A 23,716-nucleotide genomic window follows, 5' to 3' on the forward strand; every position below is an offset into this window, starting at 1 on the left:
GCCCATCGATACCAAATGAAATCAAATGTGATTTTCAATGTTCCAAACTCTGTTGGATATCTCAGAATTATTCTCCTAGTCCTGTCTGTCTTTGCACCTGGCAGAGGATTTGTTGTCTTGTATAGTCTTTCGTCCCTCCTTGACATCTTTGATGGGCACCTTGCAAGAATGTTTGGCCAATGCACATTGCTAGGATCATGCCTAGACATGATAACCGATCGGACCTCTACCGTCGTGATCTCCCTTCACATAATCCACAAGAGGCCTGAATTCCTCCAGCTCCTAGTTTTGTACATAGTACTCGATCTTGTTTCTCATTTCATATACTTCCACATGTCGGCGCTGTCTGGGAAACACCACAAAGGAACAGACAATAAAATCCTGAGGACCTACTACGACAGGCGGGTCCTGGGGCCTATATGTCTACTGAGCGAGGTGTTCTTTATGTATGTCTACTGCTTCTCCAACAGAGGAATCCTTTTCTATACTCTCGCAGGAATTGTTGCAACCAAAACAATATTCCATCTTGCCCAGCTTTTTGAAGCAATTTCAGCCATAAGCAACATTCATTCCAATGGGAAGTGATGCCAAAGAAATCGATTAAACTTCTCATCAACAAGACACTTGCAGAGATGAGAAAATATTTTATTGAAGCCTATAACTAGTCTTCGGACTCCATTTCCAATGCTATTTCCCTGGCCTGAGGGTCTGAGCTCCTGAGCTTCTCATCTTCTTCCCTAGCTATTTTAATAACCTCCTTGGAATATTCTTCAGGGTTGTCCCTGTGCATGACAGAAGCATCTACATTTGCTGGAGACGATGTGTTGGGGGCATTGAGGATCACAATCACAGAAAGAAGAATCGTTCTGATGTTTTGGACAGGTGCCCATTTGTCTTTCGAGTCTCCATACCCGGTTGGATCGAGAATGTCTTCTTCGAGAATTGATATGCACATTCTTCCATCCTCATAGATGTTTGGATGAAACATCTTCGAAACAAACTTAAGCGTTGGAGGCTGAAGGGGATAGCAGTCTGGAAATTCCATGACAGCCTTCAGTATCCTCCCTGCATATAAGGAATCTCCACCGAGGGTGAAGTAGATATCCCAAACCTTGTAGTTTCTGTTTTCCCTAGGCCCTCTAGGACATGCTCTGAAGAGCTTTCTTTCATCTCCTGTAGAGTCTTTTAGCATATCCTCTTCCTTCGATAGCCTTCTGCGGGCCCCAGATGACAACATTTGCAGGGGTTGTGTATTTATTTTTATATCCTCTAGCCTGGGCATACAGATTCCTTAAGACCTGTTATTATCTGCCACAAAATACAGGATCTGTGCACTGACTAGCTTGTAGAAGGGATGTCCAGGAGTAAAGTCACAGAAAAGCGAAATCCCTGAACAAATCCACTCTGTAGAGGAAAACGACAGTGAATATGCCACAAAGGATATCCAATACGATTTTTCGACGGGAACCAGCGGCGAGCAGCATATGAGGGCCTTTGTGAAGCACGGCAGCTTTCCCATAAGCAACGGCGTCCGGAAGTCGATTCGAAATTCTGGAAGCACCATCTTCCTGCATCTCACAATTGCCCTGTATTCGTTAGCCCTGTCTGTAAATGAGGCTTCTCTTAAGAGCCTTGCAACCTTCTTGTATGCTTGGCCGTAGTCTTCGCTTTCTATTGGAGGAGGAGACAGATGGTATATATTGAAAAAATGGAAGACTGCAAGGCACATGCTCACTGTGCGATTGTTTAGTGAGTACAGCGAAAGCAACATTCCCATGGATTCCATAATCCCAGCTATTTCTAGGTTTCCCCTGTGGAACTTGTCTATGCAAAGATTGCTTACAGAAACATATGTTGCAGCTACTGTAAATCCATAGCACAGGAAGTAGATGTTTGGAAACAGCAGAGAAAGAATAAACAAGGAGTTCGATATGTACATCTTTCTTTTTGTGCCTGGGACAAGAAGTGCAACAAGAGAGGAAGGAATGGACAAAGCAAATAGATATGGGCCTGGAAAATGGCTTGCTGCCAGAAAAAGAGGTATAGCATAAAGCACAGCCTGCCTTCTTAGACTTCCTGGATTTTCCATCGGATATTTGTTTATCTCACTAGCAGGGAAAACAAAAAGACTTCATTCTGGGGCTTTAATAGGTATATGTAGATGCGATACATCACTCGGCGTTTTCTTCATAAAGAATCCCAAGCACATCATTCTTAAGGTCTTCGTCGAGCCCTTTCCTCTCAAGAAAATATTTCTCGATGGTAAATAGCTTTTTAAAGTAGAAGTCTCTTTCCTTTTCAAAGGTCATCAGTAAGGACTTAACTTCATCGTCATCAAATCCTCTAGGTACAGATCGGGAGGCCAATGCTTGCTCCATCATATTTTGTTCATCTTCCATCTGCTTGACCTGATCCCTCATTTCTGCAATTGTGTCTTCGAGCTCTTTAATTCTATTCTCCTTCAGGGCCATAACCTCTGTAATGTTCCGGCATTTGGAACAGTGAACTGCAGTGGAGGGAAGGGGGGATGGAGCCTTTGAACTTCTACTGCTGATGCCTTCTCTGGGATGTCTCTCTCCCATATTCTTGAAGTAGTACTTTGCCAGCCATTGTGCAACCTCTAGGTTATCCTGCATTTTACATTTGACTAGTCTGTCAATAGGGAAATAGAGCTTAATGTTTCTTAATCCAAAAAATTCTTGGCATATCTTCATGTTTCTCAAGTAGTCGTGTTCTCCAATGGGATTTCTAACAAAATTCGATGGAAAGTCCTTGTGTATTATAGATAAAATCCTACAAATCACCACTCCTCTTCCAAGCTCCTCGATGGCGGAAATCTCGATGCCTAGAGACCTTATCCACTCAATCAGCTCTCTACGACTTTTCTGTGTCATGCCCGGAGGGCCCTCCCTTCACCTAATTGATATGTACTTTGAATCCCTAATCCAATGGTGAATATACAGAAGAAGCTCGAAAAGATTCAGCAGGAGCAGCCGACCATCCACGAGGTAAATAAGGACAGGCTGAGCGAAATACTATCTGTGGTTCAGGCAAAAAAGTACCAGGACCCCTCCACATACTATCCCCAGTCTCCTCTTTCGAGAATGCTTCCAAATTGCTATCCAAAAGCACCGAATGAGGGAATCTTCAAAGTTAATATAGAGGATATGAAAATGGACAACCTCCACGAAGAGACACTTTTCTATATTTTCTATACATTTCCGGGCGACAAGTTGCAGACCAAGGCATATGATAACATCCTCAAGAGAAAATACATCTTCTGCAGGATGTACAAATGTTTTGTTACATTCAACTCTCCAGCAATCGCCGACCATGTCAAGAGACTCATTGTGATGTTCGACCCGTTCAGCTGGTCGAAGGTGTCGATAGAAGTTGTTTTTGATGAAAAATTCATCAGGTCTCTTGAAAGATAAAATACATGATCCATACAAATAAACTTCCCCACTTCATTTATTTTATAACATTCACGACTTCCCACGCTCCACAGACGGCTCAAGTATACTTTGAAAAGATGGCTCGTTGTTTCGGAGATACCCGTAGAAGCTACAGAGATGCCCTTCAACAATCCTTCTCTTCTGTGAAGCTAAGCTCTTGTCCTTCATCGTGTCTGTAAATCTGTCCCTAATGTAGACCACCAGTGTTCTTTTTATTTCTGCATTTACATCTTCAGGAAATCGCAGCTCCCTGACTCTTGAAAACAACTTAAGGAGATCGACTCCGAAATCTCCACTCTTGGTAACTGTTCCAAAGAGCTTGTCGATCTCTTTTTCCCTCTGTTTTATCACTTCCTCCATAAATCTCTTGTTTCCCTTGTCTATCTCCGACATACAGTTGAACTCCACATTTCTATAGAAGTCGTTCTTTTCAATGGCATGTCTTAAAACATCTCTGGCAGCTGACTGTCCATCTAAAAATAGGTCCATGTTGTCCTTTCCTTCGTCGAGAAGTTTGCATAGATACTGGTCTATCTTCTTTGCGAGAAGCTCATCAAGTTCATTTGAAAACTGGAATATGTTAGACACAAAGTCATTACACTCGTCAATAAAGCCTGTCATCGAAAGCTTCAGTTGGTCCACCCCGTTGCTTTCAAGATCCACATCCTTAGGCCCTTGCGTTTCAAAGTAGCCAATCGCCACAGAGCTTATGATTCTATCTACATTCTCGTAGTCGATTCCAAGATGGACTGTAAGCTTTCGGAGAGTAATTAGCATTTTCCTTACTTGAGAAAAGTTTTGGCTTTCATGAAGCACTTTGCTTTTTGACAGAATCCCAATTACAAGCTGGTTGTGCATCTTAAAGTCTGAATCCAGAGCTGAAAGATAGTGGCTCCACAGAATAAACCCTGCTGCATCGGAAATCATCAGGGGACTGTTCACTTCTCCAATCCTCTCTCCAAACACTTTTCTCTTCTCATTGACTCTCTCTACCACCTTCGACCCAATTCCTAGCCTTTTCGACTCGTGAAGAATGCATAGAAAACTCTTGGATATAAACTGATGTCTTAAAGAGCCAAGAGGGTCAAATATGTAGGACTTTTCCTTATCCTTCCAGAACATTTCGTTTATTTCCATTCCCACCTGTCGGATATTGTTGGAAGCACTCTTCATCCATAGGTCAATGTCCTTTATCATCAAGTCTGCAAGTAACTTTCTCGACCTGATGCATATCTGGTTTACATTCACAAAGAACCTGTATTTCTCGAACATACATAGTTTCTTTTCCATTTCTAGCACGTTCTTTGCCATCTTGTAGTAGTATAGCGGATCCTCCCGGTCCTCCTTGTCTGTTTTCTCGTATTCAAATGCAATATTGATGAAGCCGAGAATCTCCTTCATCTCAGATACAACCAGGTTGAGACGGGACTCCACTATGGAGTTCTCCTCAATATCATGGAGAATATTTGCGTGCTGTATAACAGCATCAGAAACAGAGCAAAGCAGTTCATTATTTATGTTTACAATTTCTGGCAGCTTTTGCTTGACCTTCTCCAAGTCACTGCATTTGTTAATTATGTTCATGTAGTCCCGAGAAATGCTCTTCATCATCTCTTTTTCCTTTTTCTCAATCTCTTTGGAAAGCTCTACCAGTAACTCTTCTTTCTTGTCAGACTTTAGCATCTCTTTGAACCTCTCTTCTTCGTCGGGACTAAAGTTCATAAGGGATCGAAGATCAAGACCTAAGGCTTTGGATTCAATTTCCTATTCTTTTTGTTACCTTTGCCGGACGAATTGGATCTTAGTGTCTTTTTCTCGATATAGGCCATTTCATCTCCCCCACTAAAGCTCTTCAGTCTTGCTGTGCTATATATAGTCCCTTCCTCGTCTCCACTCTCCTCACTCTCCAATTCCTTTTCAGATGCGAGAAGCACTCCAGCCAGCAACTCCCTCTGCTGTCCTTTTGTTCTGTACACACAGTGTTCATTTTCGTGAGCTTCCGGTATGTCTGTAAGTATCGTAAACGTGTAGCCCTGGTCTATCAGAAACTGTTGTCTCTTGTTCGAATAGAACATCTCATCCGTGTCCTTACTCACCAAAGAGTAGAAATAGACCTTAAAGTCTGGGTCGTTTCTCCTCTTGGCCCGGAGGATTCTTCCAAGTCTTTGCGCTTCTTGCCTACGGCTTCCAAAATGGCTGCTTATTTGGATCAAACATGTAGCTTCTGGAAGATCGATAGATGTGTCTCCAACCTTGCTCAGAAATATCGTGTTGATAACCGGGTTTGTCTGAAATTGCTTGAGAATTCTCATCCTCTCTGTTTGCCCTGTAGGCCCATAAATAAACGGCTTCCCAAGCTTTAGGGCATACGCTTTCAGTGCATACACACTGTCTGAAAATACAATGATCTTGTCTCCTCTACTTTCGTGTTTGTTGATCAGATATTCACACATTTGAAACTTCGTCGGGTTCATTATCGAAAGAAGCCTTCTTCTCCGCGTCGGCTGCGAAAGATATTCTCTATAGAAATCTCCAGTCATTCTGCACCATACCTCCACACACGACACCCTGGCTATATGCCCTTTGGCACTAAGGTCTTGCCAGTCTGCCTCATAAAGCTTAGGTCCAATCAAGAAGTTAAGATCTTCAATCTTGTCGTCTTCCCGGACAAGGGTTGCAGTAAGCCCAAGCTTGCAGTGATGCCCCACCAGTGACAATACTCTTCTGAACATCATTGCAGGAACAACATGAACCTCATCCAGCACAAGCAATCCCCATTCCGTCTTCCGTATAAGGTCCATGATCTTCTGGGCTTCATACGATCGCTTTCCCGTGTATGCAAGCATCGTGTATGTTGTAACAACTATTCCACAATCGTCCTTCGGCCACTCCTTGTGATCGGAAGTAAACCTGCCCACATTCTCGGGGGATATGTTGGTGAATTGCAATGTCTGCTGCTTCCACTGCTCAACAGACACAGCAGATGTACACAGCACAAGACAGCTCTTCTTGATAGTGCTTATTGCCGTAATTCCCACAATTGTCTTTCCCGACCCACAAGGAAGTACAATTATTCCCGACCTTGCCCGTCCATTCCCAAACATCTTGTTGAGACATATTTCTTGATAGGATCTAATAATCGTCGTGGGCTTGAGATCTATCTGAAGGCTTCGAAGTGTCTTGTCGTTTCGGAAATCGTACTCTTCAATTAGTGGATAGTCAACTTCAATGCACCTTTTCTTAACCAGCTCAACATCTTCTACTTCAATCGATAGTCCGCTTCCCTCTTTGGGCTTACAAACCGTGTGCGATCGTATCACAGTGTCTTCAGACAGCATTTTGTACACAGACTCATTAGCCGCCTCCAGGAAAAAGCTGTTTTCCTTCAGAATAAGCTTTACTTTCCCATAGCTTAGTGTGCATTCCGTGATAAACACCTTAACAGATCTCGGAAGATAGTTCTTTGAAAACCGGTCCAATGTCTTGATGATGTCGTCTGTCGTCAGTCCAACACTTACTGCAGCATATAACGAATACGCCGTAATCTGAAATTCATGTATCTTCAGTGGCCTGCTCACGGGCTCTGCAATGGCTATTAGGAAGTCACAGGCTTGCCGGGAAGACTCTCTGAACATCTCCAGTATGATTAGTCCATCGTAATTCACCCACATCGGAAAGCCGTCGTTGTCCTCCTTGAGAACAAGCTCTTCATATGGGAACTGATGCTTTGTTGCTTTCTTGGGAATCACAAGCTCATTCATGTTTGGGATGCTATTCCCACAGATTTATCTAATCCACTTACATCGAAACAGTCCCCACCCCATGTTCGTCCAAGACCATACATACTACACAGATGCATTTCTGGACGCATGTCTTCTGAACTTCGAAAGAATCGAGCTGACCGCCAAGCCGTTCACAAACATAAAGGACGAGGACTTGGAGGAATCCCCAGTTCCTCTCAACAAAGATCATCCCTTCCCAATAGACTTCGAGCTTACCCCGCGGAATGCCTAACTAGAAGAAAACAAATAATTAAATGAATGTTTATTCTGATTGAAGGAGGGAATGGTATTCTTACAATCTGTACGGATGCTTATACATGGTAACGCCATAACCAAACCTCAATGCATCGCCCTTTACCCCATTATCTATGGTCCATTGAATTCTGGATATAGGCGTTATTACTTTTTTTCATCGTAACATGAATCGCTTGTCAATTCGCTGGTCTCTTCCTTTTCATCGTCGTCGGCTTTCATGCCTTTTTTCCTTCTGTAGTCCTTGCAGTAATTGATGCATTCTTCCTTCATGCTTGGAGAATCATATCTATCCATGTCTGCACACATCTCCTTTGTGCACGACATCTCTGCCATTTCCGACGAATGAGGCCCAGAACCTTGGTTGTCTTCCCCTCCCTTCCATTCACTTGAGGCATCCTCCTTGTATCTTCTGGATCTTCCTCTCCTTCTTCCTCGCCTTGGCCGGCGCTGCTTGTCCCAGCTCTCTGAAGGACCTTTATTATAAGGTCCACTGGGATTTCCTTGCATCTCCTCAGACTCTTCGCCTCCCTGGCGAGAAGACTTCTCCTGCCGGTCTAGGATGTTGGTTATGGCTTCGTATTTGCTCTGTTCTATGGGATATATTAGCACCCCAGGCGGAATTCCCTTTCCGGCTCCAAGAGAAGATATACCATTCTCTTCATTACAACCTTCTTCCCCCCTAGCACATGAGGTCAGGCTTCCAAGCTTGTTTCCTATCTTCTTCAAGCTTCCCTTAAGAGAGTTTAGCAAGGAATCCTTCAATTGGTCCATATTGAGGTTCTTCAAGATCTCATTTGCAATCTTGTCCTGGCATTTTTTGTCTTTACAACTCTTTTCACCATCTTCTTCGTTACAGGAGGCGTTCCCTCCGTTGAGCACATCAAGACATTTCTGATCAATACAGCATTCCTTGGCATTTTCCCCAAGTGTTTTCCTGCAATTCTCTAATATGTTCTTGAACTTCTCGAGCTGTTCAGACAAACACTTCTTAAGCTGTTCTTTTTTCTCAGACATATCACAGACATTTGCGTACTGAATGTTTCCCGGAGGCTGAAGAGCTAAGGGAGATATCCCCATCTGCTGCCCAACCCCTCCATCAGGCGCAAACGATAGCAGTTGCCCTGGCTTACTTGAAGGAGCACTGATCGTCTGAACCTGAGGCATGGGGCCTACAAATCCCTGATCAAAAAGAGGTGAGTTCGATGGAAGAATCGAATATAACGGGCTTCCTGCATCTGCCGTCTCCACATATTTCCAAAGCGTTACCACCAAACTCAATTGCCCTATCATCTGGTGTTTTGTTTATCAGAACTTGATTTGCCCATAGATATCAGCCATTTCTGTAACAGTTTCATTCAAACAATAAAGTGTTTCAAGGGCTTACCATGGTGCATGTAAATAGATATAAGAACTTTAATACTTCTTCTGAATCTTTGCATAAAAGAACCCGTCCATGTTGTGCACATGTGGATAGATCCTTCTAGCCATCTTGAGAGACCCGTTGTAGTTTCTTCCCTTGAAACTCATGAATCCATCCTTTCCAATGTCTATCTCGCATTGGGCCATTCGGGCGGAAGGACATTTGTTGAGAAGATAATTAACAACCTCCTCGTTTTCCTTGACAAGCACAGAACATGTCGAGTACATCAGTATCCCTCCAGGCCTCAGCATCTCAAATCCATGAAGTATCAGTTCTTTCTGAAGCGTAACCATTCTATCTATCTCACTTCTTGTTCTGTTGGTCTTCACTGACGGATCCTTCGATATCACTCCGGTCCCAGAACACGGTGCATCCACCAGAACCCTATCTACCTTTCCAACATTCACCTTCCTTCCGTCCATGTTCATTATTATGCAGTTCTTCACCCCCATTCTCTGTACGTTGCTCTTTAATCCTGCTATTCTCTCCTCGTTCATATCGTTTGCATAGATCGTCCCTGTGTTTTCCATAAGTGCAGCAATGTGTGTTGTCTTCCCCCCAGGTGCTGCGCACAAATCAACAACAGTCAGACCCTCTTTGAGCTCCATGTTAAGGACCGGGAGCATCGATGCAGCTCCTTGAAGACAATAGTATCCGGCAAGATACTCGGGCGTGGCCCCAATAGGAACAGAGGACTTGAAGATAACACATCCGCTGTCTGTCCAGCTGAGATCGTCAATATCCACACCCCTTCCACGTAAGAGCTTCGACACGTCTTTTCTACGCTTCAAAAGCGTATTGATTCGTATCGTTGTAGGCCTTTGCTTTTCGCTCTCCTCAATAAAAACCTCTGCCTCTTTACGTGGAAACAACTCGCATATCTTCTCCAGAAGATACTCGTTGTACGTATCCATTAGAGGGCAATTTTTTCTTCAAAAAATCGTTCCTGTAGCTTGGCCAAATCCATAGAGTTTAATCATCCCATCCAGCCCATTCACCTCTTGAAAAGAACCCCTGCCGTTGTACAAAATATAATCTCCTCCTTGGAATTACCGATATACTTCGCTGGAGGTGTTGTGAGTTTTCGGCCGAAGTTATACAGGCTGGCCTCAAGCCTTTGCTCGTTGTAGCTGAGACCCTTGAAATACCTATTATAATACTGCCGAAGATCCCCTGAAGTCTTTGCAGGAAAGTATGCTGCCATAGACACCCAGTTCTTGTTGTAGTATGGAAAATATATTGCAAACACCTGCCTTTCGTCTATAGTCCACTTCTTCAGCACATCTTCCTTGCTTATAGAAGCTCTTTTTACGGGCTCGCCCGTTTTTTCTAAGCTTTCATTCTGAGGCAGGACAAACTTTGTGTAGTATCTAAAAAACATCTTGAGATCTCTTTCCGGCCTATTTATCAATGGACGGTATTTTCCCCATGACTTTCCAAACACCCTGAAATGCTGAATAAATATATTTCTTTCATACTCCGACCATCCTCTTTCGATTATGAGCTTGACCTCCAAATCCGAGATCCTTCCAGACTTGTGTTTCATGTATGAGTATGTCTTGTCTTTTGCCAAATAGTACTTTAGAATACACTTTTTAGTCTCTAGGTGTGATGCTGTCTCCTCAATCTTCCTGAAGTTGTTTCTGTACTTCTGTATAAGTTCGGAGGCTATCTTGTCCTCTTCTTCAGAAAATCCAATCGGTGGAATCTCGGGAATACAAGAAATGATAGTCATTGGTGCTTTGGATGGCCCGCTTCCTACATCCGGAATCTCTGCCTTGTTGTTTTTAGCCCTCTTTAGAAGCATGGTCCTTTGATCTTCAATGTATTTTTGGATCTTCTCATCATCCCTCTGCATCGTTGGAAAAGCTCTTTTCAGGAAATATTTGTATCTACAGTCATTCATATCCAAGGGAACCATCTCCTTGTCCCTGCCACGTGCTTTTCCGTCTTCCAAATTCGTCTCTGTCTTTCTCTTTTTTCCAGAGCTGGACTTCATCTTGCCTTTTTCCGAAGAAACCAATAATTTCCTTGGGTCCTCTTCCAGAGACATCGGGAAAGATGCTACCGACCTAAATCCACTTGCCTTGAGTTCTCTACTATTTTCAAAGAAACAGAGTATAGGGACTATCTCATGCCCGGGAATGTCGATGGAAACATCGTTCATCACATCCCTGTATAGCATGTTCTCTATCTCCTCGATGTTGATATTGTTCGCCGAAGTATGCAAACCACACAATGGTCCATTAAGCAACTGATGGCTTCTGGAACTTTTGTTTAAGTAAGCCTCGCTTTCTGCTGACTTATTTTTTGGTATCCCTTTTTCTCCTCTTCTCTTTCCCTTCATCCCCTCCTGGCAGAATTTTCCTTCCTTTCTTCTGTTTTCTTCGTCTTCTTTATAGTTCTCATCCTGCTTCCTAGCTCTTTCCTTACCTCCCTTTCTCTCCCCCAGGCCCCGAACATTCCAGTCTACCTCCTCTCCTCGAACAACTCTCCCATCTTCCCCCAATTCTCGAACTCCATGCTCTTCTGTTCTCCTCCCTTTCCCCCGAGAAAACCCTTCTCTTTTGCCTCGAGTCCAGCCCTTCTGTCTTCCCTCGCTTCTCTCCAAATAGCCAGTAGAACTTGTCCTTTCGTCATATCCCTCAATTCTTCGTCCCCTCTCTTCGGAACCCTTATGGTCTCCAAAGAGCTCCGTCCCTTGCCCACCTAAATCTCCCTCCCCCATCTCCTTGCTCTTGTCATGGTCTTCTAAATTCCCTCTTACCTCGTTACTCTTCATCGAATCCCAGAATGGTGTCTAAGTGGGGCAAGAGAATCAACCCCTCAAATATACAAAGACATGGAGAACAAAGAAATAATAAAGCTGAAGAAATGGAATCTGGTTGCCCTTTGGTCTTTGGACATGAAGATTGAAACCTGTGCAATCTGCAGAAACCACATCATGGATACCTGTGTGGAGTGCCAGAACGGGCTTATAAACAATGACGAATGCAAGGTATCTTGGGGTGTCTGCAACCATGCATTCCATACCCATTGTATAACAAGGTGGTTGAGCTCGAAAAACGTCTGCCCCTTGGATACAAAGAAATGGGTTTACTATGACCCGGAGGAAAAGCAAGATGCAAAATAGAGTTTAATAAACATTTTGCCCACTCCAAGAGGATTTCTGCCTATCTTTTCTTGCGCGGGCTCCTTATTCTTTTCCGAGTTCCATATTTCTCTCTGAGTTCAGAAGCCTTTACTCTATAAGCTTCATCAAGCTTCTTTTTGTACTCAAGAATCTTTTCTTTAGCAACCTTCTTATATGCCTCTCGCATCTCTTCGAGCTTTCTACTATACTTATTCTCTAGACTCTCCATTTCCGCTTTCCTTTTGGATTCAATTCGACGCTTCAACTCTCCAACTTCTTTCTCCATTGCCCGTATTAGCTTTCTCCGATCTCTCAATACCTTTCTATGTATTTCCTTTAGTTCCTCAAATTCCTTTTGGATCTTCAAAAGCATGTTGGAATTCTTCTCTTCTCCACTTTCAACCTCCTTTCTTCCTTCTCCCAGGCCTTTTCTAGGCTCCTCAGTAAAGTCTCGAAAAATCACCTTACCTCGCACCTCATTTCCAAGACCTTTTAGGCTTTTGGACGTGTCTTGAGTCTCGGCCTTCTTTTCTCCACCCAGCTTCTCATCCTCAGGTCTGTTTGTAATGTTTGCAAAAGCACGTCTTTTACGGATCCTGACTCTCTCGTCAAACACCTCCCCAAAATCTCCATCTTCAGACAAAACATCCATTCCAAGGGCTTCTCTTTTGCTGCCTTAGGAAGGTAGAGTACAGGCCCCAACCACAAAGTCTACAAAAAAACTTAAACATTAAATATTACAAAAAAGCCTTCAGATTACGGAATATGCTCCTGCAGCAAGGGCAAACCTTTGACTCAGAGAGTGCAGTGCATCGGAAGATTCTCCATTCAAAGTACATCGAATAGGTGGAAAAATCAAGGTTAGACATCATTAGATGCTGGAATGGACCTCCTTTTATCTGTAATTATCATCACAAGACTTTAGGGGTAGCTTCTATTAAGTAGTTTAATACTAAGAACCTGAAAATTCCTTAAATTAAAAATATCAGCCAGGAAATTTATAGAGATATTCATATAAGCAGCACAAACCTCAGGAGAATGTAGAAGAAACATACCATGAAGAAAAATAACAGAATAAACGAAAGAAAAAACGCAACTCCTCCAATAATCGCATTGGCAAAAGAGCCCTTTAGATCTTCACTTCGGAATATCTTCTTTTGGAGCTCTCTGTTGCACACCAAATCAAGTTCGTTCCCTATAAACACTGCTTTCACCACAGAATCCCTTCCTGGGTGGTCTACCAAGTCTCCTTTGATCCCATTCATTTCCTCCTCTCTCCTCCGCAGGAAATTGCTTTTCTGGATATCTTTGAATATCCTAACGTACAAGGGGTTCTTGACAACCTCAAAGTACAAAATATCTTTGACCTCGTTTCTGGTCGAAGGGTCCTTCAGTTTGTATATCCGAACCGTCCCAGAAACTGCATATCTCATATTAATTATACTTCTTGCCAAATACACGTGCTTGGTACTCTCACAAACCAAAATACAAAAAACTGCAGATCCTGTGCTCGACAGAAGCTCCTCATAAGTCTCTAGGGTCAACGGATCTACACTCTGGAGATCCTCCGAATGTATCACCTCCCCGTCCTTCACAAACTCCAGCATCTCTATGGGTTTTAGTAATTGTTTGTGGGAAATTTAAATGTTTATATGCTCCACTTCCTCATCACTCAAATCATCTCGACATGTAATTCATCTTATGTTGATGGCACTTCCCCTTTGCTACTGCCTGCTAATGACTCCCACAATACTATTGAATAGCAGCTCCTCCTTGTTTACATAGGAATGGGCTTTGTTGAATGCATCGGTACAATCCTTCCCTGCATACTTCATTATGGTCTCTGCTCCTCCTGGATGCACTCGAAGGAAGTCGGTGACATCATACACCGTTCCATCCATTATGATCCAGCAATCTTCCAGCTTATTGTGCTTGGATACTTCTTCCACACTAAGTGCCCTGAAGGATGGGCTTGTGCGTCTTTCCCGAGACCATCTTATCAGATTCATTGGAAAACCCAGGGCTGAGAATGCTATTGATTAAGCAAATTTTGTCCCTCGATGAAAGGCATAGAGCAAAGCGATCTCTGTATCAAGATCGATCCATTGTTTAATGCATCCATGAAGACATCGGCAACTATATATGTTGATGAGGAGCTGAGGAAACCTTTGATTGAAGAGTTGGATGCTGGGGTGGCTCTGTCTTCTATTTCTCAGATATCTGATGTCTGCTCTCTACCAGGACTCATTGGAGATGTCATAGGATTGCCAGACATACACACTGGGTATGGATTTCCAATAGGATCTGTTGCTGCATTCGACATCAACAATCCCGAGTCGGTGGTAAGTCCTGGAGGGGTTGGATATGACATCAACTGTGGAGTTAGAGCATTGAGGGCCAACCTCGACATAGACCACTTTAGAGCTTGTGCGGAATCTCTTGCTGATGAACTCTTCAATATAATACCCACTGGAGTAGGAAATGATAAAGGATCAAGAATTGAAATGAGTACGTTGAATTCCATCCTGGATCTCGGGTTAAGTCATCTGCTGAAATCAAAGGAGATATGTGATGAGGATGTGGAATATTGCGAAAGCAGGGGATATATGGATGGAAACAGCCGTCTTATTGGACAGAAATCAAAGGGGAGGGGATTGAATCAACTTGGGACTCTTGGGTCTGGAAATCATTATCTAGAGGTTCAATATGTCGACGAGGTGTATGACACAGAGAAGGCAGAAATAATGGGCATAAGGAAAGGACAGATAATTGTGATGATCCACACAGGAAGCCGTGGTCTTGGACATGGAGTATGCCACAATTCTCTAATGAAGATGGCGGGAATGGCGCCTGACTATGGCCAGCTTGCATGTTCCCGTTTCAACTCGGAGGAATCCCAAGAGTATCTTCTTTCGATGGGATGTGCGGCAAACTTTGCCTTTGCTAACAGAGCGATGATAACCAAGAGTGCTAGGAAGGCGTTTGAAAAGGTGTTTCCAGGCTCGAGGCTTGAGCTGATTTATGATGTTTGCCACAATATTGCAAAGAAAGAGAAGCATAGAGTCCATGGGAAAGAATACGATGTTCTCGTGCACAGAAAAGGAGCTTCCAGGGCATTTCCTCCATTCCATGCAGACATTCCGTGGAAATACAAAGAAATAGGACAGCCAGTGATAGTAGGGGGATCGATGGGAACATACAGCTACATTCTGTGTGGATCGGAGAAGTCCATGGAGTTGAGTTTTGGATCAACATGCCATGGGGCAGGACGTGTCCTTTCTAGAAGCAGGTCAAAGGATTTATTTACTCAAGAGAGCGTGCGTGATCTTCTAAGGAGTCAAGACATAGTATTTAGGTGTGCAAGCAGCCCTGGAATGGTTGAAGAATCGCCTGGCTGCTACAAAGATGTCAATAGAGTTGTTAATCTAAGCGACGCAATCGGACTAACGAAGAAGGTTTGCCGTTTAAAGCCGTGCCTGGTCATTAAAGGCTAAACAATAGCTACTCCGTCTTGTTATTGATTCTTTTTAAGAGTTTCTCCATGGATAGCATCGGAAGCTTTTTTCTTTTACTGCTAAGAAGTGCTGGTAATGGCCATAGAATAGAATCCTCGTAGTTACTGGTGGCGCTGTCTTCTACAACACGAGCATCGCTTATTATGCGACTCTTCAACGTGTAAGGGTCGTAGTTGTAGTATGTAAGATATGCAGCCATGACTCCTGTGGTGTGTGGAGCAGCCATGGATGTCCCGGAAACAATCTTTTGGGTTCCCCCTGTCCAGGAGCTGAGTATGTCTACACCAGGAGCAAAGATGTTCACACACTCTCCAAAGTTGCTGAAGAACGCAATGGTATCTCTGTATGTCGACGCGCCTGTTGTTATGCTTGCCTTCGAAGATCCAGGTGAGAAGTCGCATGCATCCTCATGCTCGTTTCCTGCAGCAGTCGAAAAGTGGATTCCTAGCTTCGATGCATACTCAATTGCAAAGTTGAGTGCAGCGTTCCTGAATCCTCCAACACTGAGGTTAACAATTGTTTTTGGTTGCAAGGCCTTCTCTGAAACAATGTCTACCAGGTGCTGTATTGAAGGAGGTTCAGGGCGGATGAAGGAAAAGCTCTCGGAGCCATCTATCTCCACCTCAATATCAGAAGACCCGCTGGAATTGAGATACTTATCTGCTGCAGCTTCATAGAGTTTGTCTTTTTTCCTTTCATGCTCCTTAATGACAAAGTCCACTCCTTGCAGAAGCCTCGAAGTCATCCCAGATCCATACTTGTCAAGAACCTTGACGGCTATGATCTTTGACTCCTTGGATATTCCAAAGTTCTTCCCGCCAATCACTCCTGCGCAATGTGTTCCATGCCCATGGTCATCTCCATCCTGGCTTTCTGGGACAAAGTTGGCACCCCATCTGGCTCTTCCTTCAAATTCAGGATGATCGATCTCCACCCCCGTATCCAGAACATACACGTCAACACCCTCTCCAGAGTTGACAGGATAGCAATAGCTTCTCTGGACCAAAGACATACTTCCTGCTACCCTGGCAAGGCCCCACGGTGCATGTCTTTGCATTAGAATACTGCCTTTCTCGTTGTTATTAAGGTCTCCAAGCTTCAGCCTACTGATTCTTACAGAACTATCTTCTACAACCATTTTCACATTTGGGTGTTTCCTCATTCTTTCGGCTGGAGTATCGCTCATGCGAGCTACGAATCCATTGGTCATCTTTATTCCGATGGTTTCGTTGGGGCCAAGAATCCTTTGTGCCTCCAGGATGTTTATATTGTACAATGCATTCATGGATGCCCTGTCCATTCTTGGATCCTGATCAAACATTACAATATAATCCCTCGCTTCCTTGCACAATACTAAAGATAGAAGTGTAATTCCGAAGATCATTTTACTCTTTAATATTTATTTCGTCTCATATTTATTCCTTGCCTGAAACGTACGTTTGGTTAGTCACAGCAAGAGTCTACAGTTCTGCTTATGCCTCTGTCAATTACCAACTCCTTGGTGGACCTTCGTCTTGTCTTCTCTTGGCTTAAGATCTTCCTCACTTCGTCCCGGAGTTTGTCTTTTATTTTGTACAGGTAGCAATCAACAGCCAGGTTCTGAAACACCTCAATCAAATCTTTGAACGTTCTGATTCCATAAACCTTTGTAATTTGGATAAACCTCGACTTCAGTAATGTAGAAGAAAATCTCACATATAATTTTATGGTTCTCCAGAAAATATCCTCGACATCAATTGGAATGTCCAGTGTATAACTGTCCAGCCTTGGAATTAGCTTGGAGATTTCTTCTTTTATCCTTTCTCGCCCCACCGTCTCCTCCCCTTCAATGCCACTTTCATCTATAAGCTTAAGAATTTCGGAAATCTGTATCCCGATTGAGCAGAAGTGGTTGTGCAATATAACATAGCCCATAAGCGCCATGTTGTTGTATTCGTTCCAGAAGGGCACAACAAGTTTGCTTGATATGTATCCGTTTATCAAGTGCGACAGTCTTTTTCGGGTGGTCTTGAGCTTCTCACACATTCCATCCCACTCTTCATCCGTAGTTGGAATCCCCTCCTCAGGCATCTTGAAGCTTTTCCTATACAAGTAGCCAAATCCCATTATTCTATAGTACTTGGAAATGCACTTTCTAGAGGTCTTGTTCATTATCCCGCATATCTTCTTCCACTTGAATCCAAAGATTCTGACAAGATTCAGAAGCTGAATTTCGTTCTCGGGCTCCCATTTTGAATCAATGTATGGATGGTAGTGGTAGGAAACATAGACCCATAAGGAATTCATTGTTCTTTGCTTCAGTGCATTGCTCACTTCAATCAAGAGCTCTCGGATTGGGAACTCCGGCTCCTCCTCGAGAAAAAAACTATACAAGTTCTTCATCTCCATCTTGTTCTCCTTCAGAAACTTTTGTATGGCCGAGTCAACCACTTTGGCTTCATAAGAGTTGTAGCATCCCCTCTTCATAGATATGTTGTATTTCTTCATGATCTCCTTGACCTCATGCGCATCTGTGAACTTTGTCCGTAGATGGTTTTCGGCCTCTTCCTTAGTCCTAAAGATATGCATGGGTGCAGCACCATCATTTCTTTAATACGACCGACTTTATTTCCTCAACCAACGCCCTGTTCACCCTCACTCCAAAAAAGCATTCAAAGAGACTAAGTTCCTCATCGTCTAGAACACTCAATGCAACCATTTCCGGCTCATACACCCCATTGAAGTATTTGATGAGATTTACTCTTCCATCTCCATGCACCTCGTCCAAAACAACAAGCTTCTTTAAGACATCTACATTCAGTGTCTTCCCAATCCTCAAAAGGAAGAATTGAGCAGGCCTAATGTTGAACTGGAACTCGATAAGCTCGATCACCTTGCACTCAATGGCTATAAGACGCTCCCTGGGGGGAATTGTGCCCGCATGTGTGGCTCTGGGCATTGCCTCAAGAATGGCTTCCAGCTTTATTAACGTTTCGTTGATTTTGGATGCCAAGTAAACACAGACAAGAACAACTATGTTGTAGCTCTCCTTCCTGAAGAGCTTTGGATATGTCTGCTGGAATATTATCTGGGATATTATCTTGGATCTATATGGGATCGAGAGGAGCTTTGAAAGATTCAGGATTGTTTTGTTTCCTTCGGCAATATCGTTTTTGAGCATGGATTCCATGGCAGGGATTTGATGGATTTTTATCTATCCCTTGGATGTTCATCAAGGAGATAGTTCTCGATGGGTTTAAATGCTATGAGGAAAAAGTGGTGGTAGCCAATCTCGACAGATCGTTCAATGCAGTAACTGGGATGAATGGATCTGGGAAGTCCAATGTACTTGACGGGATCCTGTTTGCTCTTGGGCTTGAAGGTACAAAGGCGCTGCGTGCGAACAACATCAAGGAGCTTATCAATAGCAACAGAAAGGAATGTAAGGTAAGTGTTGTGATGTGTAACAAAGAAAAGGCGAGGAGTCCACCTGGGTACGAACATTATGATGAGATTTGTGTTTCCCGGGCGATTGATAGTGAGGGAAGAACAAAATGCTATATAAATAATCACCTTTGTACCTTTTCGACGCTGAGCAAGCTGTGCGGGTCGATGGGCCTCACGTCCCGGGGATCTTTTTCTTCTGTTGTGATGCAAGGGCACATAACAAAAGTTCTGAGTATGAAGAGCTCTGATCTCCGGGGGCTTATTGAAGAGACAGCAGGAACAAAGTCCTATGAGAAGGAGAAAGAGAAGGCAATGAGTATGATTGAGAAGAAAGAAGAGAAACTTAGAGAGGCCCAGGAGATGCTGAAGAGAAGGATATCGCCGTTTTACGACAAGCTTCGGGAGGAAAGAGCAAGGTTTCTGGAGACCCGAGACCTGAAGGAAAGGAAGAGGATTCTGTCGCAAAGGGAACAGGAAGTTAAAGAGATCCTGGTTGTGGATGAGGTTCGGGAAGAGATAGATGTTCTAGACAGGAGCTTAAGAAGTTATATTGAAGAGATGAAGAGCTTGGAACTGATTGAGAAAAGAATAGAGGAGATTTCGGGAGCAAAGGAGGAAGTGGATATTGTGTGGATTAAGGCATCTATTGATGGAGAAAAGTTGAAATTGGATGAGATGAAGGGCAAAGGATTGGAAGAAAGACTTTTAAAGAAGAAGGAAGAAGTAAGGATGATGGAAGGATTGAGGCCAGGCCTAGAGCTTGCTAGACTTGTTGAGAGGGAAAGATTGCTTGCGGAGAGCTTAAGAAGAATGGACACTGGGGAAAACGATGTCCTGAGAAAAGCTGAAGAACTTACATCTCTTAAATTACAGAGGTCCCGAATTGAATTTGAGTTTAACTCAATCTCAGAGGGAGTTTTCTCTCAGGAGAGATTAGACGAGATTGAGAGGATTAAAGTCTCTGAAGAGGAGATTGAGGAGCTTCGGAAGAAGGCACAAGTACTAAGGTCTAAAATCAACTATCCTCTTGTTGAAGGGGTTTTCGGGACTGTTGAGGAGAATGTTGAGGTATGTGATGAAAGATATCTTGAGGCGGTGTATACTGTAATGGGGGCCAGGGCCAAGTATGTTATAACATCGGACGAAAAAGTTGGGGGCCTTCTACTGAGCACTGCAGAGAGGAGTGTGAGCGTAATACCACTTTCGAAGATAAGGGTGTTTTGCCTCTCGGCAAGTGTTTTGAAAGAGATAGAATCGAGAGGAGGTGTGAGTATGGTCAACCTTTTGAGATTTGACAACAGTGTTCGAAAGGCCATTGAGTTTGTATTTGGTAACTTCTTTATGTTTGAAAGCAAGGAGATGGCTAGAAAAGTCTGTTTTGAGCAGAAGGTGATGTGTGTAACCATTGATGGAACTGTATATGATCCAAAAGGAACACTTAGTGGAGGAAAGACGAGCTTCAAGATTGGTACTGTACGAAGAAAGGATGTGGAGGAGATAGAAAGGCTTGTTGAGTCTCTGGAGTTGAATAGAAGGAAGTTTGAGGCACTGAAGGAGGAATATGCAAGGTTATTGAGGGGGAAGGTCTTGGATGAGAGAAGGTTAAAGCTTAAAAAGGAGATGGGGTCTCTGGATACACGGATCTCCGTTTTGTCTGATCTGTGCGAGGATGGAATGAACATCAGAGAGGAATTAAGGGTTGTACGAGAAAAGATAGTTGAAGGAATGAAGGAGAAGAGCAAAGCGGATATTATTGAAGAAAAGAAGAAGAAGTTAGAGTCCCAAATAAGAGAAATGGAGTTGGAGATCAAACAGAACCAAGAGGAGATGAGAAGGTGTGAAGAAAGGATCTTGTCCTACGAAAAGATGCTTGGGAAACATGATGTTGAGAATGACAACAGAAGGATGAGCGAACGAGAGATGGATGGGCTTGAGTCCAAGCAAAGACACTTGATTAGAAGTACTGGAAAGCTACAAAACAAGATTGCAAAGATTTATAATGATGTTGAGAGGAAGCTTAGACAAACTCTTAATGGTGAGGAGGAACACATATATGAAGACAGAGTACTTGATGAAGAGATCTATAAGACTGCCGAATCCATTGGAGTTAATCCTAGATATCTTTTAATCCGAAAGCAAAACATGGCAGAGAAAGAACGACTTGAATTGGTGGAGGAGCTGGAGATGATTAGAAGTGAAATGAAGAGGCTAAGCAGCATGAAGAAAAGTACGATGGACCCGGCGAACTTTGATCTTCTGGAGCGGAACGAACTGATGATCGAGGATCTAAAGGTGAAGATCGACAAGCTGGAAAAAGACAGGCTTGCGATTATACAAAGCATCTCAAGATTTGATGATCTAGGATATAAGGAGAATCTGAAAGCGTTCCACCACATCAATGGAAGATTGGGAAGGTTTCTTAGATACTTCATACCAGAGTCGGATGCAAGGATCGATGAAAACAATGGAGAGTATTCCTTAAGAGTCAAGATAGGAAACTGGAAGGAGTCTTTGGGAGAGCTTAGCGGGGGGCAGAGATCTCTTGTAGCTCTTTGTCTAATATTTTCCATGCTTACATACAGACCATCCTCATTTTATATTTTCGACGAGATTGATTCTGCATTGGACCTAAGCTATACACAAGGAATTGGAGAGATCATAAGGAACGAGTTTAGCAATGCCCAGTTCATAGTGGTATCCCTAAAGAATGGGATGTTTGACAATGCAAATAACATATTCAAGGTGTATCTACAGGATGGAAAGTCGAGGATATGTAGAATAAAGTGACGATTGCATGGAATTAAAATATTTTATAGTCTATGTTTGTGGATCGGAAACACCCTCAGGGAATGAATGAGACTATGAAAAGCGCAAAGTTTGATCTAGACACAGGAGACAGCGATAGCCATAACTACATCCACAACGAGTCGGAAAGCTACTCTGCCGAGGATGGAAAGTACGAGGTAGGAAAGGAGGAAAACAACGATCCATTTGAGAAGCTGAAGAGTAGTGCAGCAGACACTCTTCATCAGAGGACAGGATGGATTTTCCTGATAGGTGTTTTTCTATCCATACTTGCTGTGTGCTGCTGGAATTTTCACATGGATGTCAAAGATAGGAATGAAGCGACTTTCAGCGTCCGAGTGAGAGATGTTCTACTTGTATGTTCTGCAGGAGTGTTTTTCTTCATTGCCTTAAACTTCATTATCTTTAAGACGAGTTTTCTAGGAATGAAGAGGTCCAACAGCCTAAACACATTCTTCTACTACACCAACGAGCTCTCGGAACATATTTCTGTGGGAACCATCTTGATCTTTGGATTTTTCTTTGTGTTTCTGAAGGACTTGGACTGTTGTGTATATAACAAGCAAAGCCTTGATCTATTTCTCACTGATGTGTTTGGCAGTCTGTTGATAGCAATCTTTATGCTCGGGGTTGTAAGGGTATTCCATCGGGCCATATCGATGAATTTCAACTACTCTGTGTACATTAAGAGGATTAGAAGGGTGCTCCTGGAGGATGCATTTATCAACCTTCTTGGAGTCCTGGACACCAAGAGGAACAGGGGGATTGAGAGGTCCAGGCTGAACAAGTCCCAAGAGATTATGTACAGGAGCGATGCGATTTCGTCGATAAACGAATATATGGAGGACTTATATGGGTACAACGAGCCTACCAACGAGCTGGACCTTCCCAGAAAGAGAGTTCTTCTTAAGGAGTTTCAAAGACTCATGCGGCGTTCAAGCGGGATTCGTGGAGATGTCATGAAAATGTCCCAAAGACTCAAGAACAGGGCAGGGAGTAAGGCAAGCAAGATAGTTGGAAAGGATGGAAGTATTGGTCCTATGTCTGATCTGTCGCTATATTTCCACAACCCAGAGGTGTTCAAATTCCTGATGAAGGAAATCGGTGTTGAAGAAGGGTTTAAATTCAGCAAAAGCAGCCTGGCGGACTTTATTGAAAGAACATACCGGGAGAGACACTTCTTGAAAGAGAATCTCGAGCACATGAATTCAGCCATAGACAAGGTTGCATTTGGCCTCAAAATCATAATAGGAGGACTTATTATAGCAATGATGTACATCAGAGCAGGAGGAGAAGGAGTTACAACCATCGGAGTGATTTCTGCATTGTTTGGTACACAGTTTATATCCAACTCGTTTTCCGAGAGTGTGATTGGTAGCATAATCTTTCTATTTTTCATTCATCCGTATGACATTGGAGATCGGATCTTTGTGACTCTAGATGGAGAGGAAGAGAACTTGGTTGTATCGGAGCTGAATGTGTTTTCGACTGTATTCTACAGATGGGATGGGGTCTACATAACAATCCTCAATACAGTGTTGGCACAGAAAGCAATCAGAAATCTTCGAAGGAGTGGAATCATGGCCGAGTCCCATAAGATTCAAGTAAACAGCAGGACTAACCAGAAGAAGTTGATCCGTTTGAAGGAACTCATAGAGGACTTTGTCAAGAGCAACCCAGAAGACTATACAGAGTACATAATGCTAAATCATGAATTTATTTCGGATGCATCGAAGCTGCACATGAAAGTCTATATGCAGTATAAGAGCAGCTGGCAGAACTTCGAGTTATACCTCCGAAGAAAAACCAAGTTCCTGTCTTTTTTGAATAGAGCCCTCCAGGAGTTAGAGATAGAGTATATTCTGCCACCAATGCCGATTTCCTTAAGGAATGTCCAGAACTAGGTCGTTCTCCTCTCGAAAGGA

General features: G+C 43.2%; 21 protein-coding genes and 1 non-coding gene across 22 annotated transcripts; 7 read left to right on the forward strand and 15 right to left on the reverse strand.

The window, feature by feature from the left end:
- Positions 1-15: 15 nt before the first annotated feature.
- On the forward strand, positions 16-585 carry Eint_010910 (CDP-diacylglycerol insitol-3-phosphatidyltransferase; the record flags this gene model as incomplete). Its single annotated transcript, XM_003072267.1, has 1 exon — positions 16-585. The coding sequence occupies one exon, from the start codon at positions 16-18 to the stop codon at positions 583-585; it is 570 nt and encodes a 189-aa protein (XP_003072313.1).
- A 76-nt stretch (positions 586-661) lies between these two features.
- Positions 662-1,237, reverse strand: Eint_010920 (ubiquitin conjugating enzyme E2; the record flags this gene model as incomplete). The annotated part of the gene is made up of 1 exon (XM_003072268.2): positions 662-1,237. One exon carries the CDS (start codon positions 1,235-1,237, stop codon positions 662-664), a length of 576 nt encoding a protein of 191 aa, XP_003072314.2.
- Positions 1,238-1,291: 54 nt separating this feature from the next.
- On the reverse strand, positions 1,292-2,089 carry Eint_010930 (uncharacterized protein; the record flags this gene model as incomplete). Its single annotated transcript, XM_003072269.1, has 1 exon — positions 1,292-2,089. The coding sequence occupies one exon, from the start codon at positions 2,087-2,089 to the stop codon at positions 1,292-1,294; it is 798 nt and encodes a 265-aa protein (XP_003072315.1).
- Positions 2,090-2,171: 82 nt separating this feature from the next.
- On the reverse strand, positions 2,172-2,894 carry Eint_010940 (microtubule-binding protein BIM1; the record flags this gene model as incomplete). Its single annotated transcript, XM_003072270.1, has 1 exon — positions 2,172-2,894. One exon carries the CDS (start codon positions 2,892-2,894, stop codon positions 2,172-2,174), a length of 723 nt encoding a protein of 240 aa, XP_003072316.1.
- Positions 2,895-2,948: 54 nt separating this feature from the next.
- Positions 2,949-3,434, forward strand: Eint_010950 (general negative regulator of transcription; the record flags this gene model as incomplete). The annotated part of the gene is made up of 1 exon (XM_003072271.1): positions 2,949-3,434. One exon carries the CDS (start codon positions 2,949-2,951, stop codon positions 3,432-3,434), a length of 486 nt encoding a protein of 161 aa, XP_003072317.1.
- A 51-nt stretch (positions 3,435-3,485) lies between these two features.
- Positions 3,486-5,177, reverse strand: Eint_010960 (uncharacterized protein; the record flags this gene model as incomplete). The annotated part of the gene is made up of 1 exon (XM_003072272.1): positions 3,486-5,177. The coding sequence occupies one exon, from the start codon at positions 5,175-5,177 to the stop codon at positions 3,486-3,488; it is 1,692 nt and encodes a 563-aa protein (XP_003072318.1).
- A 20-nt stretch (positions 5,178-5,197) lies between these two features.
- On the reverse strand, positions 5,198-7,216 carry Eint_010970 (DNA repair helicase Rad25; the record flags this gene model as incomplete). Its single annotated transcript, XM_003072273.1, has 1 exon — positions 5,198-7,216. The coding sequence occupies one exon, from the start codon at positions 7,214-7,216 to the stop codon at positions 5,198-5,200; it is 2,019 nt and encodes a 672-aa protein (XP_003072319.1).
- Positions 7,217-7,277: 61 nt separating this feature from the next.
- Positions 7,278-7,469, forward strand: Eint_010975 (uncharacterized protein; the record flags this gene model as incomplete). Its single annotated transcript, XM_009163552.1, has 1 exon — positions 7,278-7,469. The coding sequence occupies one exon, from the start codon at positions 7,278-7,280 to the stop codon at positions 7,467-7,469; it is 192 nt and encodes a 63-aa protein (XP_009161816.1).
- Positions 7,470-7,636: 167 nt separating this feature from the next.
- On the reverse strand, positions 7,637-8,782 carry Eint_010980 (uncharacterized protein; the record flags this gene model as incomplete). Its single annotated transcript, XM_003072274.1, has 1 exon — positions 7,637-8,782. One exon carries the CDS (start codon positions 8,780-8,782, stop codon positions 7,637-7,639), a length of 1,146 nt encoding a protein of 381 aa, XP_003072320.1.
- A 123-nt stretch (positions 8,783-8,905) lies between these two features.
- Eint_010990 (NOL1/NOL2/sun tRNA/rRNA cytosine-C5-methylase) lies at positions 8,906-9,826 on the reverse strand (the record flags this gene model as incomplete). The annotated part of the gene is made up of 1 exon (XM_003072275.1): positions 8,906-9,826. One exon carries the CDS (start codon positions 9,824-9,826, stop codon positions 8,906-8,908), a length of 921 nt encoding a protein of 306 aa, XP_003072321.1.
- An 80-nt stretch (positions 9,827-9,906) lies between these two features.
- Eint_011000 (uncharacterized protein) lies at positions 9,907-11,694 on the reverse strand (the record flags this gene model as incomplete). The annotated part of the gene is made up of 1 exon (XM_003072276.1): positions 9,907-11,694. The coding sequence occupies one exon, from the start codon at positions 11,692-11,694 to the stop codon at positions 9,907-9,909; it is 1,788 nt and encodes a 595-aa protein (XP_003072322.1).
- A 60-nt stretch (positions 11,695-11,754) lies between these two features.
- Positions 11,755-12,045, forward strand: Eint_011010 (SCF ubiquitin ligase and anaphase-promoting complex protein; the record flags this gene model as incomplete). Its single annotated transcript, XM_003072277.2, has 1 exon — positions 11,755-12,045. One exon carries the CDS (start codon positions 11,755-11,757, stop codon positions 12,043-12,045), a length of 291 nt encoding a protein of 96 aa, XP_003072323.2.
- A 40-nt stretch (positions 12,046-12,085) lies between these two features.
- Eint_011020 (uncharacterized protein) lies at positions 12,086-12,697 on the reverse strand (the record flags this gene model as incomplete). Its single annotated transcript, XM_003072278.1, has 1 exon — positions 12,086-12,697. One exon carries the CDS (start codon positions 12,695-12,697, stop codon positions 12,086-12,088), a length of 612 nt encoding a protein of 203 aa, XP_003072324.1.
- Positions 12,698-12,789: 92 nt separating this feature from the next.
- On the reverse strand, positions 12,790-12,973 carry Eint_011025. Its single transcript, XR_002670133.1, has one exon. It is a non-coding gene; the product is annotated as a miscellaneous RNA (non-coding RNA).
- An 82-nt stretch (positions 12,974-13,055) lies between these two features.
- Positions 13,056-13,652, reverse strand: Eint_011030 (uncharacterized protein; the record flags this gene model as incomplete). The annotated part of the gene is made up of 1 exon (XM_003072279.1): positions 13,056-13,652. One exon carries the CDS (start codon positions 13,650-13,652, stop codon positions 13,056-13,058), a length of 597 nt encoding a protein of 198 aa, XP_003072325.1.
- Positions 13,653-13,769: 117 nt separating this feature from the next.
- On the reverse strand, positions 13,770-14,054 carry Eint_011040 (cytochrome B5; the record flags this gene model as incomplete). Its single annotated transcript, XM_003072280.1, has 1 exon — positions 13,770-14,054. The coding sequence occupies one exon, from the start codon at positions 14,052-14,054 to the stop codon at positions 13,770-13,772; it is 285 nt and encodes a 94-aa protein (XP_003072326.1).
- A 51-nt stretch (positions 14,055-14,105) lies between these two features.
- On the forward strand, positions 14,106-15,539 carry Eint_011050 (RtcB-like protein; the record flags this gene model as incomplete). Its single annotated transcript, XM_003072281.1, has 1 exon — positions 14,106-15,539. The coding sequence occupies one exon, from the start codon at positions 14,106-14,108 to the stop codon at positions 15,537-15,539; it is 1,434 nt and encodes a 477-aa protein (XP_003072327.1).
- Positions 15,540-15,546: 7 nt separating this feature from the next.
- Eint_011060 (subtilisin-like serine protease precursor) lies at positions 15,547-16,944 on the reverse strand (the record flags this gene model as incomplete). The annotated part of the gene is made up of 1 exon (XM_003072282.1): positions 15,547-16,944. The coding sequence occupies one exon, from the start codon at positions 16,942-16,944 to the stop codon at positions 15,547-15,549; it is 1,398 nt and encodes a 465-aa protein (XP_003072328.1).
- Positions 16,945-17,003: 59 nt separating this feature from the next.
- On the reverse strand, positions 17,004-18,128 carry Eint_011070 (uncharacterized protein; the record flags this gene model as incomplete). Its single annotated transcript, XM_003072283.1, has 1 exon — positions 17,004-18,128. One exon carries the CDS (start codon positions 18,126-18,128, stop codon positions 17,004-17,006), a length of 1,125 nt encoding a protein of 374 aa, XP_003072329.1.
- A 13-nt stretch (positions 18,129-18,141) lies between these two features.
- Positions 18,142-18,729, reverse strand: Eint_011080 (cdk activating kinase-like protein; the record flags this gene model as incomplete). The annotated part of the gene is made up of 1 exon (XM_003072284.1): positions 18,142-18,729. One exon carries the CDS (start codon positions 18,727-18,729, stop codon positions 18,142-18,144), a length of 588 nt encoding a protein of 195 aa, XP_003072330.1.
- Positions 18,730-18,764: 35 nt separating this feature from the next.
- On the forward strand, positions 18,765-21,773 carry Eint_011090 (chromosome segregation protein; the record flags this gene model as incomplete). Its single annotated transcript, XM_003072285.1, has 1 exon — positions 18,765-21,773. The coding sequence occupies one exon, from the start codon at positions 18,765-18,767 to the stop codon at positions 21,771-21,773; it is 3,009 nt and encodes a 1,002-aa protein (XP_003072331.1).
- Positions 21,774-21,835: 62 nt separating this feature from the next.
- On the forward strand, positions 21,836-23,695 carry Eint_011100 (uncharacterized protein; the record flags this gene model as incomplete). The annotated part of the gene is made up of 1 exon (XM_003072286.2): positions 21,836-23,695. One exon carries the CDS (start codon positions 21,836-21,838, stop codon positions 23,693-23,695), a length of 1,860 nt encoding a protein of 619 aa, XP_003072332.2.
- Positions 23,696-23,716: the final 21 nt, after the last annotated feature.

Source organism: Encephalitozoon intestinalis, chromosome I (genome assembly GCF_000146465.1).
Source record: "Encephalitozoon intestinalis ATCC 50506 chromosome I, complete sequence".
Taxonomy (NCBI): domain Eukaryota; kingdom Fungi; phylum Microsporidia; family Unikaryonidae; genus Encephalitozoon; species Encephalitozoon intestinalis.